General features: G+C 47.2%; 1 protein-coding gene across 2 annotated transcripts in view; it reads right to left on the reverse strand.

Moving 5' to 3' along the window:
- Positions 1 to 10: 10 nt before the first annotated feature.
- Positions 11 to 16,079, reverse strand: part of EZH1 (enhancer of zeste 1 polycomb repressive complex 2 subunit) — a 31,574-nt gene continuing 15,505 nt past the window's right edge. For both annotated transcript variants that reach the window (XM_070389872.1, XM_070389873.1), the window contains exons 8-21: positions 15,138 to 15,240; positions 14,092 to 14,255; positions 13,617 to 13,708; positions 10,292 to 10,472; positions 9,844 to 10,040; positions 7,856 to 7,947; positions 6,884 to 6,924; positions 6,202 to 6,327; positions 4,793 to 4,971; positions 4,200 to 4,295; positions 3,707 to 3,788; positions 3,176 to 3,256; positions 2,673 to 2,757; positions 11 to 2,399 (exon numbers count right to left, since the gene is read on the reverse strand). In XM_070389872.1, coding sequence (XP_070245973.1) covers positions 2,339 to 2,399; positions 2,673 to 2,757; positions 3,176 to 3,256; positions 3,707 to 3,788; positions 4,200 to 4,295; positions 4,793 to 4,971; positions 6,202 to 6,327; positions 6,884 to 6,924; positions 7,856 to 7,947; positions 9,844 to 10,040; positions 10,292 to 10,472; positions 13,617 to 13,708; positions 14,092 to 14,255; positions 15,138 to 15,240 — 1,580 coding nt within the window. In that variant the 3' untranslated portion in view covers positions 11 to 2,338. The remainder of the gene's footprint in view (positions 2,400 to 2,672; positions 2,758 to 3,175; positions 3,257 to 3,706; positions 3,789 to 4,199; positions 4,296 to 4,792; positions 4,972 to 6,201; positions 6,328 to 6,883; positions 6,925 to 7,855; positions 7,948 to 9,843; positions 10,041 to 10,291; positions 10,473 to 13,616; positions 13,709 to 14,091; positions 14,256 to 15,137; positions 15,241 to 16,079) is intronic.

A 16,079-nucleotide genomic window follows, 5' to 3' on the forward strand; every position in this document is an offset into this window, starting at 1 on the left:
CTTGCCAAAATGGATTCTACCACTTTATTCAGATAAGAGGTCACAAGCCACAGGACTTTAAAGTGCGTGAAATTCACTGGCAACAGAGCCGCACATATACCAGCCTCCCCCATCATCCCCACCACCTCACTCCATCCATCATTACTTGTCTGGGGGGGGGGGAGGGGTTAAGACCCGTCATTTAAAGGTGGGGGAGATCAGGGGAGAGGATGGGAATGCTGGAGCAACAGCAGTAGGTAGTGGTCTGACACAGGGGAAAGAGGGGGTCAACCACAGTGATTCTGCACACTGAGGGAAGGATAGGGTCAGTCTAGCCTTTCAAAGGCTGGATGTCAATTTTTCCCCATCTACTCCTCATAGCAAGCCCCAGACTGCATTTCAGACAGTCCTAACCCTCCTTTCTCTGTCTCTGGTTTTTTTCTCTGTGAGTAATTTGGAGCCCACAGTCCAGCTAGAGGGTGTCCCCTATACACAATGCATACAAACCACAGCAGATGTAGATTTCAGAAGCATGGCAGGGTCTGGCCCCGTCGGGTGGGAAGAGGCTTCTGTCAGGAACCGGCTGGGCGTGTGCTCAGTGCTGAGTGCCTGTGTGCCCACTAGTGTGGTGAGTGAGGGTATGTGAGTGAGTGTGTGTGTGTATGCGTGTGCACGCGCATGTCCCACAGAAATCCCTAGGCGACAGTTTGGTCAGAGGGAACCCTACTCCTTGCTTCACAGGGACAGCCAATGGGGTTAGAGGAAGGGGGTGGTCAGCACAGACCAGGGAAGAGAGGCTCTGACTCCCCACAGAGAAGGGAGAAGCCGGCTCCCTTATCTAATACACCCTAGGCTAGTCTATACCTGCCCATTTCTCTTTCTCTAGCACAAAGCTCCTTATTCCCTGCAGCTCAGCAGCAGCCATAGACACAGGGGCGGTTCTTAGGGCTGGTGCCATTCTCATTCAATTCTGCTGTTTCAAGGCAGTTCCTTCTGCCTCCACCAGGACATGAGATAGAACTGGAGAAGAATCTTCCACCACCTCCTCCCCGCTCCCTCAGGAAAGAGATTTGGGCAGGGACCCCCGAGACCTTAGCTCAAACTCCACCTCAATCTCCAGACCTTCTAAAGGAAATAAAGTGCTTCCATGAATCCCAGAGAGAATGTCACTATGAACTGGCACAGGTGGCCGGCCTGCTTCTTCTCAACATTTAAATACCCTCTGCCAGTCTGCCTGTGTGGTGCCATCCTAAACACATGGAACCTGGGAGCTCCTCGCCCACCTCCAAACACAGAGTGTCAACTCATCCTTTCCAACAGCAGGGATTCCAGGCAGGAAAGTGATCCACCAACAACCTTCCACTTCTCTAGTCCAGGCCTGCACCCCACTACCCGGAAGACGGGAGCAAAAGCGGCCCCATATTCCCAGCCTCTAAGGGAAACGAAAGGCCTGAAAACAGCTACATCTGCAGGGAACAAGAGCGTCATACCCAGGTTGCGCCACCCCTCCAGTTCTTCAGCAGCAGTGAAATGCCCACCTGTTGTTGCCAAATCAGAATTTTGGAAGGGGTCGACAGGGCACTGGTATCTGCTCTCGGGAATCTGAAAACATACCCATTCGTCTCCAGAGTACACACAGAGGGTGCCCCAAAGCCTGCTGGGCCCCAAGCTTAGCAGTTTATTATTGTCATCAGGCTGGTTCTCACTGTCTGCAGAAGGATGGATGGCACTCAGCTTTCTTTCTCCCAGCCTTGAAGAGCTTTTCTTAGAACCCACACTCTTTCAGTTTGAAGCATGTCAGGGGGAAAGAGGTAGTAGTCAGGTGCCCCATCTCCCCTCTGAATTCAGTCTGCTCTGCCCGCCAGGCTCATCTTTAACCCTGACCACTCATAGGCTCCGGGTACCAAATTTCACTGAACCTGTCCTCTCCTGGTCTCAGGACCACAGAGAGATCTGCTGGTGATCCAACTACAGGAAGGATCCTTGACTTGGAAAGTTAGGCTAATGCTTGTTAGGAACCGTCCAAGGTGACTCCTGAGGCCCACAGCCTGGGGAGCCATTAAGAACTCAAGCAAACGTCACCCGCCCCCAGCCTGTACTCTCTTCCTCCAAGGCCTGAGACGCAGTCTCCCACTGGTGCAACTCTCTCTCCTGGGGGCCCAAGCCCTAGCCCCCTGTCTCCCCTCTCGCTGAGACAGTTCTGTCCCCGCTGGACACAGGTGAGGCCTCACTACAGAGGGAGCGGGTGGGGGTTTCTCGGTGTAGGAGACACATAGTGCAGGAAACTCGAGCAGCAGTGGTGTGTGCATGAAAGCAGGACAGGGCCGCGACCATAGCGCTGGCGAGGGGCCCAAGAGGCCTAAAGGACATCCGTCTCCCGCTCGATCCCCACGTACTTGAGGGCATCAGCTTGGCTGTACCTGTCCCAGGGCAGGAGGAGGAACCAGGTCACTACAGAGGCCTTTGTGATTGAAGAGATGAAGCCCCTCCCATTTCACTTCCCCTCCCCATCCCATACAAGGCTCGTGCTTCAGAGGCGAGGCACCAGAGAGCACCACAGAGAAAAAGCCTTGGTCACCATGAAACCTCCCCCTTCACCCGTGTCACTCACCCTCAGTCCCCCAGATAAATTTCAACAGCCACCCCCTCTGCCCTTTGGGCCACCTCCCTAGGACTATTCCTGGCTGCCTCACCTGTAATCAAAGAAGAGCTCTTCGCCAGCTTGAATTGCCCTCTTGGCAAAGATCCCAATTCGATGATCCCCATTCACCATGACCACTGAAATAGGATAAACCCAGGGCTAGATTCCCAGTCACTTCAAGTCAATGATCAGCAGTGAGTCTGGGCCGATTTTCTCCAAATTCCCAGTGAAAACACACATGAAGAGGAATCAGAAAGTCATCAATGAAGGTAGAAGTCTCTATGCTTTTAGATCTGTTATTTTGGCTAGTGACACAGGGAAAGAATTATCTTCAAAAGAGTCACGTTAGGAAAAAAGGTTTATAATGTATTCAGTCAAAAAAGCAGATTAAAAAACCAAGACAGAAAGGCTCAAAATGATATTAGACATTAATCATGATTATCTTTGGACAAAGAAATAATTCAGTTATTAAAAAAAAACTGAACTAATGGATAGAAATCAGAGTAAATGAAGCATCCATCATCTACCCCACCTCCCAAGTTACTGGGAACTCACCTTTGGCATAACAGTTGGGGTTCACCGAATGGTTTGCAAATCGAATTTTGTTTCCTTTCCGGGTAGCATCCACTACAAAATCTATAAAGGAAACCAGGGGGACTATGAGCTTACCAGGCAACTCTACATCTTCCTGAGCCCGAATCTGAAGTCAACTAAACTGGAACAATACAATGCAGGGGAAACCCTGAGTCCCAGCACACTAACTGGAGCTAGAAACAGCCCCTCATGGAAGCACTCCCGGCGGGTTCCCTTCCTCTTTCGGGAATCACAGACCTCCCCTCCCACCTACTGGGAAGGGAGATTTCTGACGTATAAGTGCTCAGGGCTCTGAAACAAACACAACCCGGAAATGGAGGTTCTCCCAGAGCAAGCAAACTGTGGCTCCTGGAGTCTCTGAGTTCAGTCTTACCACTGTGCTCTAAGCATCGGCTGGAAGACTCAGGGCTGGTCTGAACCTGAACGATACCAGGGGAGTCTGGTAGGAAGACCTGCCTGAGACCACATGGGGATGAAAGAGAGACTCCCTACCGTTATTGAGGTTGAACAGGAAGCTGGACATGTACTTGTCATAGACCTTCCCTCGTCGATCGGCCTCATCCTGAGAGATGAGCTGTAGAGACAGACAAGGAACAGATACTGGAGATGTAGCTGCCTGCTCAGGGCATGGCACTCTGCCTCTAGAAAGGGCCAGGAAGGGGCTTATGGAGGACGACAAGAACAGTAGTCAGAGGGGGAGCTCAGCTAGTTTCATCCCAATCCCTGCACAGGCTAACCAACACTGAGACAGACCAGAGTCCCCCGCCTGCCTGGCCCCCTTGTGTAGCCTGAGTTGCCAGAAAGTCGAAGAAAGAGTGGTTTGTTTCAGGATTGCAAACAGTTCTGTGGGATCCCCCGAGAGGCCACATGAGAACTTGGCTGAGTTATTTAGAGATTAGTTCACAGAAGTCTGGCCCACAGAAAATCAGAGTTTCTCATCAGTATCTCTCCATATAAGAATGTGGGCCAAACCGATAGCACTCACCTCACCACAGTATTCAGAAATGAATTCATTCTTCTGCACAGACTCCTTAATGAAGGTGCCCCATCCGGCCACATCTGAGGGGGCCAGCAGCAGGTGCTGGGGAACAGGGAGTCAAACCTCAGATTACAGGGCGTGTGCGAGCCGGGGGCGGGGGGAATGTGTGCTGGGCGTGCACGTGGGCTGCGGGGAGCAGGGTGGAAAGAACTAGCAACTGTAAGAGGATCTGAAAACAGAAAAAGGTCTAAGCCATTGTGTTCTGGTGGGAGGTGATGAAGAGAGACATGACACCTCTTCCTCCAGCCTAGGAAATCTCCTACACCTGACCCTGCGGAACTCACTGCAAGTGTCCACAGAAAACAGACACTGTCAATGACATGGCCTCTTCTCTGCTCCTCTCAGTCTGGCCAAGTCAGGGGATTACTTCTCTAATCCCTCAAGGGGACCAAAGGTTTGATGAACTCAGGAAATGTGTGTCTGTCAGGAATCACCAACACTGGTGTACAAACCACCTAAGGAACCAGTAGACAGAGGCTGCTCAGATCTTCAGTCCTTCCCACCTGACCTGGCCTGGAGTCCTGGGAAAAAGCCCTCACCTTTTTGAGGCCACGTTGAATGCTGCAGTTCTTACAGGAAACCACCTTGCAGTCCCAGTGCTCCGAGGCCCCACAGGTGAGGCACAGGTCAGGGTCACACTCGCGCACCGCCAGGTAGCATGGGCACTGCTTGGTATTGCACTGGGTCTTACAGCGACAGCCGGGAAAGCGATTCTGACCTGCGCGGGATGACAGGGAACGTCAGGGAGAGAAGCAGGCTGATGCTGGGGCTCCGGTTTGACTCAAGAGACAGTGGGGAAGTCAGTGTTATGGGTTCAAGGATATTTGGCAAATAACAGAGAAACTGCCTTCCCAATAATCACATGTTGTTGTTATTATTTAGTGGCTCAGTCATGTCCAACTCTTTGCGACCCCATGGACTGTGGCCTGCCAGGCTCCTCTGTCCATGGGATTTCCCAAGCAAGAATACTGGAGTGGGTTACCATCTCCATTTCCAGGGTATCTTCCCAACCCAGGGATCAAACCTGCATGTCCTGCACTGGCAGGCGAATTCTTTATCTGGGTAGTCCCAATAATCACAGACTCAAGTGTTTTTCAGAGAAAACAGAGCACCTCCCAGCATTCACGTCTGAGTCAGAAAAGCAGGTTTGATTCTGGAGAAGTGTTTTCTAGAGAATCCCTAACAATGCTCTCCCCTTACCACCTCCACTTTGTTGGGAGAATTTGGAAGGTAGGTGAACAGTGCTCCAGAGAAGCAGAAATCAGTGCTTTTCACTGGTAAATCCTCACCATCAAAACAAGAATCATTTTGAGAACATAATGCATCCGTTCTATGCTATCGTCCTCCACCCACTGCCCTCCCAGCACAATCACCCACCCCTCTATTGTGGTTAAGATTGCTATCTTGTGTTACAAAGTACTTCCAGCACAACTGCCTGGGTACCCAGGTCTGCAAGCTCTGGGGGCTGCCACCCAACTGCTCAGCCTCAGTGGGGGCGGGCAGGCAAGGGTAAGAAGCGAGAGAAAAGCACGCTTGAGTCTCTGTCCCACCCTCTGCTGACATCCAGATTGACCTGAGGCTAAAACTCCAGATAGGAGACTAAAACAGACACACACAGAGCTATAACCCGTATACGTTGTAAAACAACATCCTGGAAAGGGAGGCTGTATTTACACCTTAAGGTAAAAGATTCTCACATTTCTTAATGCTGCCCTAGAAGGTGAAGCTGGAAAAGCAGCTTATTTCAGTGTAACTGTGGCTTTTAGAATCATAACCTCAGGATTTTTAAAAAAATGACTTCCCCTGATCTTAAAGATCTTGTTTCCTCTGTAGAATGCTTTAAGTGCCACACAGAGGGTATCGGAAGGCCTGTAAGCAGAGAAGGGTGCGAGGGGAGGGAAACCTGGGCTGCTTAGGTTGACAACTATGGCCAACAGAGAACTCTTACAGTCGGGGTTGCACTGGCAGAACTTCTCACAGAAATTCTGAGTCATGATGCAGGGGCACGTGCTGTCACAGGGGCGGTCCGGGTGGTCGCAGGGCTGGTAGTTGTACACCTGGGTGGAGGAGTTATCTAAGAGAGAAAAGAACACACTACTGTGGCCACTGGTTCTGACCAACCTGGACATGCATTTAGTACCTGACGTGAGAAGCAATCACAGGGGTGGTGGTCCATAAGCTACAGTGGAGTGATCTGCTTTGTAGGGAGAGTGTGGAAATGGTGTGATTACAGGGCAGTTATTTTAAACACTAAATGAGGGGACTTCCCTGCTGGTCCAGGGGTTAAGACTGCTTCCATGGCAGGGGGTCTGAGTTCAATCTCTGGTAGAGGAACTAGGATCCCACATGCCACTTGGCCAAAAAAATTAAACAAATACCGCCCCAGAACACTAAATGAAGCCTAGAACCCTGTATATGGCTCACGATGAAAGTCAGAGACCACAGGCCTGTGACTGTATCTCCTGAGAGGTCTTCTCAGCTGCAGCGAGGAGCTGAGCTGTCACCAGCTGTTGCAGGGGGGACCTGCAACGTGCGGAAGCCATGCAGGGTCAATAAGTGCAGCCACAGGTGGGGCAGGGGAAGGGCGGCCACAGGCTGCAACCTGAGCGCAGCGCCCCAGTGGAACTTACCTTTCTTCAGCTGAATTTTCCGGCAGTGTGCAGCCCACAACCTGCAAGAGATGGTACAGCTCAGGGTTGTGGCCCTGGGGAACTCTGCAGATTTGGGTAAATGATAGCATGACCTCCTTTGGGGGACTGCGATCTGATCACTGGGATCCTCCCCAAATCCCTTCACAACAGGCCTGGATGCCGGTGCACAGAAGCTGGAGCCCACTTTACCTGCAGCTGGCCTCTGGCTCAAGATTTAAACAAAAACAACACATCCCACCCATAAACAAACATACATAAAAAAAAAACAAAAACAGATGCAAGACCAGACCAAACCCTCTACATCTACTAAAATGCTACTGTTTCTCCATTTCTCCTCTCCCCTGCCCTCCCTCTCTTTGAGGAGGTGGAGATGTGGGGGCATTTCAGGATGGGGAGGTGGGAAGACTTTTCAGAAATCTGCTCTGAGTGAAGGAATTGAAAGGGAGATGCCACAGGGATTTCCTTCTATATCTGGAACCAGTGTCAGTTTTTTAGGGAACAAAGCCAGATGGAGTGTTGGATGCAAAAAAAAAAAAAAAAAAACCTTCCAACCCTAAGCAAAGGTTAGCTAGAAGACAGTGTTATTATGCAACTTAGAGATACAAGTGCCAAAAACAGAACAACAAAACCCTGGTCAGAGTTGAGAAGTGAGTGCAGTGGTAATAACAACCCAGTGAGAAGAAACGGCCTCAGGGTGGAGCCATGAGGCCAGTTTACATCCTGCTGGCCGGGAGCTTAAAAATCAATTATTTCATGGTCCACAGCACTGCGGGACAAGGGAAGGGCTGATTCAAGGCACAGATTGCAGGGAGCACTGAGGAGACTGGCCCTCCACTGAGTGATGCTGAACTGCTGGGCAGTGGCTGCAAAGGGAGGCAGCAGCGAAGCCCTAGGGCAGGTCAGGGCACAGGGAACAGTCTGGCCACAGAAAGCCTTCGGTCCAACCCTTGCCTGTGCTTTCTCTTCTTCTTCTGCGAGGGGTTCATAAGCTCATCTGTGGGCAGCTTCAGGATAAGTGACTCTTTGACTGCAAACTGGAAGACCTGGAAGAGAAATCCAACAGGACCTGTCACTTCTTGAGCTGAGGAGTCAGATAAGTGACCTAGGCAGGTGCTGGTTTCTGGAGAGCTTGTGGGCAGATGACTGAGCATCTTTAGCAGGCATAGACAGAGCAGCACGGGGACACAGGGTTGCTGTTTCTGAAGTTCTTTGTCTTTGGTTGTGTTTTTGGTTTTGGTTTGGTTTGGTTTTTGGCCATGCCATGTGGTGTGCAGGACCTTAGTTCCCTGTTCCCTGACGAGGGATTGAACCCATGCCCCTGGCATTGGGAGCAAGGAGTCTTAACCACTGGATCACCAGGGAAGTCCCTGAAGTTGATTCTTAAATGTTTATCCTGACTGAGCACAGGTAGTTTTCCTGGTCAGTCTCTTTCATCTACTGCTCTGCCTTTCAAGCCCAGAGGGAGTCAATTCTTACCAAGAGTATCTGCTTCTTATTAGGAAGGGCAGTGTTGTATATCTTGTGTAACTGAGTCTGATGTGACCTGAGGTACCACCCGGCTAAGCACTAGCTCCCTCTGTTGGCATAAAGATGTTAGAGCCTTGACTATTTTAGTAGGACAGCATTTCAGGAAGGCCTGGTCCCTTTTAACATGCTGTTTCCCTTAGAACATTTGTTTTTTAGCTTTTTCTTTTCAGTTACAGGCCTTCTTGCAGTTCCATGAAAACTGTGAATCTTATTTTCAGGAAAATAACACACAAAAATTGCTTTGTACACAGTTTTCAGGCTTTTAGGTAAAAAACCTGTGCCTTGGGGAGATAGGTATGAGATCCAAAAAGAAAGGAATAGGGGACACAGTTTTTCAAGGCATGAGCCCGCTGTGTCTCCTTTTGCCTGGCACAGCAATAAAGCTATTCATTTCTACTTCCTCCAAAAAGGCCTCTCATGCCTTCTGAGATGGCTCATACTCCATCTATGGAGTGTTTTCCCCTTGAGTAAACCTTCTTTCACTTAAAAAGAAAAGAAAGCAAAGGGCACTTCAGCTCATGGTTCTACTACTTGTTCTAAGTAGAGAGTACATGAAGAAAAGATTGCAGAGACTCTTCTGGAAAGTGGGGAGCTAAGTGAGGAGGGCTCAAGCTCTGGTGTTCCTGTTTGGACCAGTTGGCCCCAATACCTGACTCCCTATCCCTGTGCTTCAGTCTGTCTGCTCCCTGTAGGCTTCTCCCACCTTCAGAACATCAGAAGCTGCTATCAGATGGCGATTCTAGTGATGATGTGAGTGAGATGCACACGGTCCAGACACAGCCATTAGGGGTGGTAATTAGGAAATCTAATGATAGAACATTTGAAGAATAAAGCAGCTGAGAAGACTGATTGGGGGGACGGTGGCAGCTGTAGCCACAGAAGCAGGAGCAGGGGTGTGAGATAAGAAGATCCCCAGAAGGACCCAGGAGTGCTTTCCAGGAAATGGGTCCACATTTAGAAAGAAACGGAGAAGAAAATAGCCACCCACTCCAGTATCCTTGCCTGGAGAATCCCGTGGACAGAGGAGCCTGTTGGGCTGCTGTCCATAGGGTTGCAGAGTCGGACACGACTGAAGCAACTCAGCATGTATGCATGCATTAGAAAGAAAGGCAAGAACACCTCTGCCTCCACCAAAAAAAAGAAAAAACCTGAGAGAGGGTAGAAACATCCAGAAGAGTTAGATAGTGGCTAGAGACAGAAATACGAATTCAGCAAGGACAGCAGATCCTAAGTATTGCTAGGCCTGGCATTTGCAGAAAGCCCTCCAAGTTTGGGGAATCCACCTCCTGGTCCAGAAGCACAGGCTCACGAAGGACTGAACCTAAGACAGCTTCTGTCCAGACAGGCAGCCTTACAAAGTGATCAAAGGGCTCCCAGGGCAAGGACTTGTTCCCGTCCCCTTCAGACAGTACCTGCTTGCATGTCTTAGTCCCCAGAAGTCTGGCTATTGAACAGAAGTTGTTGAAGTAGGTGCCATGAAAGACTCGAAAAAGAGATTCTTCAGCCCCAGTCCACTCCACAGGTTCTGAGGGTGCTTCCACGACACAGAGCTGAGGTGGGGCTGGACTCGCCTTCTGTTTCGTGGGCGTCTGACAGCGAGAGTTTGCCTCTAAGAGAGAAAGGAATGAGAGAAACACAAGAAGCTGTGCAGCTGGCCTCAGTGGTTTGCTACAAGCTCAGCACTTCATTCTACACCAAAAGGTAGAAGAGTTAGGAACAAAAATATTCCCTGTCTCTACTGCTTACAGGTGAACCTGTGGAAAGAATGAACAATTTAAAAAGGTAGTAATGTTAACCGTTATGGCATGATCCTGGGTTTACCTTGTGTAGCAAGAAGAGATCATTTTCTGCTCACTGTACCTGAAGAACTGGAGGCCCAGTCATTGCCAGTGTCCCTGTCGCTGTCCCCTTCTTTGGTCTCAGCCACAGCAGAGGCTGAAGTGTTGGAGCAGGAAGCATTGACCACGTGGTGCCTTCGCCGGCGACGCCCGGAGCACTTGGAGCGAGGGTTGTGCAGCATGGCGTACTCCTTTGCTCCTTCCTGCAGAGGCCATGTTACAGTTAGGAAACAGAAACAGGCCACCATATTGGTCCCATCATCACAAACCATCTTCAATATCTGTGCTAACTTGCACCTTGACACTTATTTTTTTCCTCTGTACCATATATGACCATGTGATAGCTTCTTAACAAACATCTTAAAGCTTACACACTTGTATCTCTTGACAAAGAGCTGCCCTATAATATAATCTTTATAAAGATATAATCTTTATATATTATGCACAGATGTTTCTATGCATCTTTGACTATCCAGAGAGTCGTTATCTTATACTCATTTGCTCACAAGCTGACTGGAATTTGAGAATACATTCTCCTGTAGATGAGAAAATGAGGGATGTGCTGACAGCATGCAGCTAATTATTCCAGAGCAGGTACAAGAATCAGGGCCCTTCATCCCCAGGCCTCACTGTTCTTTATGTTTTACCACAATTGTCTCTGTTTCAGTAAGAAAATATATAATCCTTAAATTTGTATAATATTACCACTCAATTCGTCATGTATGGATGTGAGAGTTGGACTGTGAAGAAAGCTGAGTGCCGAAGAATTGATGCTTTTGAACTGTGGTGTTGGAGAAGACTCTTGAGAGTCCCCTGGACTGCAAAGAGATCCAACCAGTCCATACTAAAGATCAGCCCTGGGTGTTCATTGGAAGGATTGATGCTGAAGCTGAAACTGCAATACTTTGGCCACCTCATGTGAAGAGTTGACTCACTGGAAAAGACCCTGATGCTTGGAGGGATTGGGGGCAGGAGGAGAAGGGGACGACAGAGAATGAGATGGCTGGATGGCATCACCAACTCGATGGACATGAGTTTGAGTGAACTCCGGGAGTTGGTGATGGACAGGGAGGCCTGGCGTGCTGTGATTCATGGGGTCGCAAAGAGTCGGACATGACTGAGTGACTGAACTGAACCACTTAATTTAGGAAATTCCCTCAAGTCAGTATTTTAAACTAGGATGAATATTTTATTACTTTATTACTTTATAGCTATCTTTTTTTTTAAAGACCAGATAATTACTTAGCTGGATCATCTATCTTCTCGCTAGACTTAGTTTCCAAAGATTTTGAGCTGTTTCTGGAAACTAAATCTGTAAGTAAAGGATAAAGGTTTACCATTATTAAGGATATTCAGAATAATACACTGTAGGCTCTCAAAGAAATTCCAAGAGAGAAGTTTTTATTTTAACTGAATCTGATACTGCGTGTCTATGCTCAATGTGACCTATACAGGATTCCAGGATGACTACTCTGGGGAGGGCAATGCCCTTTTTATTGTTTTTAATTTTCATGTATCGATTTACTTTTGGCTGTGCTGAGGTCTTCACTGCTGTGCGGGCTTTCTCTAGCTGTGGTGAGCAGGGGCTACTCTCTAGTTGTGGTGCACAGACTTCTCATCACGGGGGCTTCTCATGCTGCAGATGACAAGACGCAGGGCATGAGGGCTTAGGCAGCTCCAGCATGTGGGCTCTGTAGTTCTGGCTCCCAGGCTGAAGAGTAGCAGAGCATGGGCTGAGTTGCTCCTTGGCACGTGGGATCTTCCTGGATCAGAGATTGAATCTGTGTCTCCTGCACTGGCAGGCAGATTCTTTACCACCGAACCACCAGGGAAGCCCCGGCAATGCCCTTTTGAGTTATATAAAAAGCATGAACTGTGGAGTTAGACCAGAGCTTCAATTTCATCATTGCCACACCACTGACATAGTAACAAACTTTAGGCAAAATATGTAACTTTTATAACCTATACTTTATCCACCTCAGGATGTTGTTATAAACATGAAAATAAGATCATATATGTTAAGGGTTAGCACAGTACTTTGACACATAGGAAGGAATTAATACATATTATGGAAAAAATAAATCAGATAAAGTCTATTTATTTTTTGTTTGTTTAAATGGAACTTTTTGGGCATTCAGTTCTATGCATTTTAAATATTTATGTTTATTTGTTTTGGCTGTGCCACATCTTAGTTGCAGAGTATGAACTCTTAGTTGCAGTATATGTGATCTAGTTCCCTGATCAGGGATCAAATCTGGGTCCCCTGGATTGGGAACACAGAGTCTTAACCACTGGACCACCAGGAAAGCGCTATTTATTTTTTTGCTATTACCATGTGGCACATTTTCCAGATTTTTACCCAATGGCACTCTCTATCATCTTTCCTTCTATTATCCCACTAAAGATAGTTCCAGAACCACCTGGCTGTATAATCTCATTTTAATTGGTAGCAGAAATTTTATCAAGGTATTTTATTCTTTACCTAAGTTCACCCTATCGTGTGAAAGTAGCTCAGTTGTGTCCGACTCTTTGCGATCCCAAGGACTATACAGTTCATGGAATTCTCCAGCCAGAATACTGCAGTAGGTAGCTGTTCCCTTCTCCAGGGGATTTTCCCAACTCAGGGATCGAACCCAGGTCTCTCACATGGCAGGGAGCTGAGCCACCAAGGAAGCCCAAGAATACTGGAGTGGGTAGCCTATTATTGCTTTTTCAGCGGATCTACCAGACCCAGGAATCAAACCGGGGTCTTCTGCATTACAAGTGGATTCTTTAGCAGCTGAGCTACCAGGGAAGCCCCACCCTATTGTGTAGAAAGCAAAACTATGTCTTTGACAAGTCCAACTCAACCTATTCCCTTCTAGCTCTCAGTGGGCTGCCTCCCCACATAAATGCAGAATGCACACTGCTACATGAGGTCTGTCCGCCAGCAAGGGTCCATCTGGCTGATTACCTCACATAAGATATGAGCACCTTCATGTGTTGTTCCTCCTACATTTATATGCAGTTAAAGGGAGACAGCAAAGATAGTGTCTCGTGCACACACATACAGCTCCAAGTCAAACAAAGCAGTTTCAGACTCTGAAATCTGAGTAGACGATGTTTAGAGCAAAAAAGCCTTCAATGTTCTTCACACCTCGCTCCATGAAACTAACTTCACAGTGCTACTGCTGCAAAATCAGGGCGCTCCTTACAAGCAGAAGTCATGTCTCATCTACACTTTGTGACCCTCAGGGTGTTATATACCAGCCCAAGTGGTTTGTGTTCTCTGGGGCAGAAAGCCCAAGGACCATTTCCTGCTCAGATTTCCACCAATTTCAACCATGGCAGAAGAATTTAAAACGTACCAGCAGAAGGAAGCAGTCTGTGCCACACGGTTCTGGCTCAATCTTGATTTCTTTGTTCTTGCGTTTATACACATTAGGGGTGGCATGGAAAGCTGGAAAACATAAAACTGTCCTGTTTGCAATGGCTCATCTGCTAGACAGGAGGAGGAGGAACAAATCTGAATTAGGGAGCCACTGGAGGAGAATTTAGATGTAAACAGCTATCATCAAGGTGAATCAAGCGGAATCATTTCTGACATCAACACAATTCTTCCAAAGCTAGAGGAAACTCGGGACAACTGTGTTGCTGGTTAATCTGTCCTCATCGTGTGAAGCACACCACACTGTAACTACACAAGAGGAAAGAGAACTGGCCCTTTGTAAAACCATTATCGGATCAGAAGCCAGGAATTCCATTGGAGAAATTAAAAATAAAGAGAATGAAATGGTGGCTGGGGATGGAAAACAGGAGAGCATTTCAGAGCAGCCCACTCACGGTGAAGGAAGCAGTCGTATTTGAAGCAGCGCCGGCAGAAGAGTGTGTGGAAGGAGTGCAGAGACTGTTCCCGCTGCACAGACTTGGCGTTGGGGCCGTCGATGTTGGGTGTGCACTGCGGGGGGAGCGCATTGGGGTCTGACATCTCTGTGAGCTCTCGGTACCTGGTTCGGAAAAGAGAGGTAAGAGTGCCTTCCAAGGGAATGTCTCCATTGAGAAAATGCAGACTGATATGGGCAACTCTACTCAGTGCTCTATAATAGCCTACACAGGAAAAGAATCTAAACAAAAACAAAAAAGACTGAATACATGTATATGTGGGCTTCCCTGGTGGCTCAGTGACAAAAGAACCGGACTGCCAATGCAGGAGTCACGGGTTTCATGGGTTTGATGCCTGGGTTGGGAAGATCCTCTAGAGAATGAAATGGCACCCCACTCCAGTATTCCTGCCTGGAGAATTCCATGGACAGAGGAGCCTGGTGGGCAACAGTCCATGGGGGTCACACAGAGTCTGACACAACATAGCGACTAAACAACAGATGTGGATGTGTAACTGATCCACTTTGCTAAAACGAACATATTATAAATCGAATATACTCCAATAAAAAATTTTTAATTAAAAACAAAAAAGAAAATGCAGACTGAATACTGACAGTTATCCAGAAATGGTCTGCCAAGGGAGAAAAGGGATGATGCGTATTTTTTTTCAATAGGTCTTTATGTATAAGCAGGTAGGTTCAGCATTGTAATGATGCCAGGCCTGGTATGTGTATATATGAAAGTAAGGGAAGGGAAATATTTTCTAAGTATGGTGCTGGAATAACTCTCCAGTAAAGTGGCAAAACCTTAAAACTTCTCTGCCCAGATTTACGCAAAAGCCAGCAAACGATGACCTTTAACGTGGGAATGGGCATTTAGAGGTAATCAGAAGTGTAGGCAAATCAAAATGCACTTACCAAAAATGAGACTTTTTATAACCCAAAAAAAGCCTGTATGCAAGTTTTGCCTGAGTGGTCTACATGGCCTGCGGGGGGCAGCCATCCTACCTCTCCTTCATGTCGTCTGGGACACCGTTCTCAGGGAACATCGAGGCGATCGCACTGAAGATCATGTCGTTTGGGAATTGTTTCTTGGAACTCTTTTTGCTGCCTGGATTGGAAACGATACACAAACAAAGCTAGTTGATCATCTTGTACTTTTGTCATGGCATTCTGATTAGAGCTGCTTTTTAACTCAACCATTGACTATGTCAGAATACAGAAAGAAGGTCAGTGCTACCTGGACCTATCTAACAGGCTACTGGTAGCTAAGGAGATCAGAGCCATCTACATATTAACAACAAAATCCACAGTCCAGGGGAATTCCATGGTGGCCCAGTGGTTAAGACTCTGAGCTTTCACTGCCGAGGGCCTGGATTCAATCCCTGATTGGAGAACTAAGATCCCACAAGACTCATGGTATGGCCAAAAAAAAAAAAAATCTACAGTGTAAGACAGAATCTGGAAGTGAAAATAGAAGTTTTTATGGAGAGACCCGAGTATAGAAGTACCTACCATAATGTCAATGCCAAAGAACAAGATGGAAAACAAAAACAAAAAACAAAGAACAAGATGGATACTGTAAATTTGTTATAAGAAGAGAAGACACTTTGTGTCTAGACATATGGTATAATTAAATAACAAAGTACAATTAAATATGAAATTAATTAAATATTGTCTAACATGGGAAAATGCTCATGATGTAAGATTAAATAATAAGGGGTATAAAATTATCTGTGTGTATATACACATATGTGGTATGATACTAACTTCACCTACCATATATATATATGTTGATTTACTTAGGTACTTTTTAAAAACTGAGATAAAATACACATAATACATTTCAGGTGTACATGTGTATATTTTTATATATACATTTTTTAAGTTTAGAAGGAAATATTAATACTAAAAAAACTACTTCTAGGTAGCAAGATAATAGGGTAATTT

Source organism: Bos mutus, chromosome 19 (assembly GCF_027580195.1).
Source record: "Bos mutus isolate GX-2022 chromosome 19, NWIPB_WYAK_1.1, whole genome shotgun sequence".
NCBI lineage: Eukaryota > Metazoa > Chordata > Mammalia > Artiodactyla > Bovidae > Bos > Bos mutus.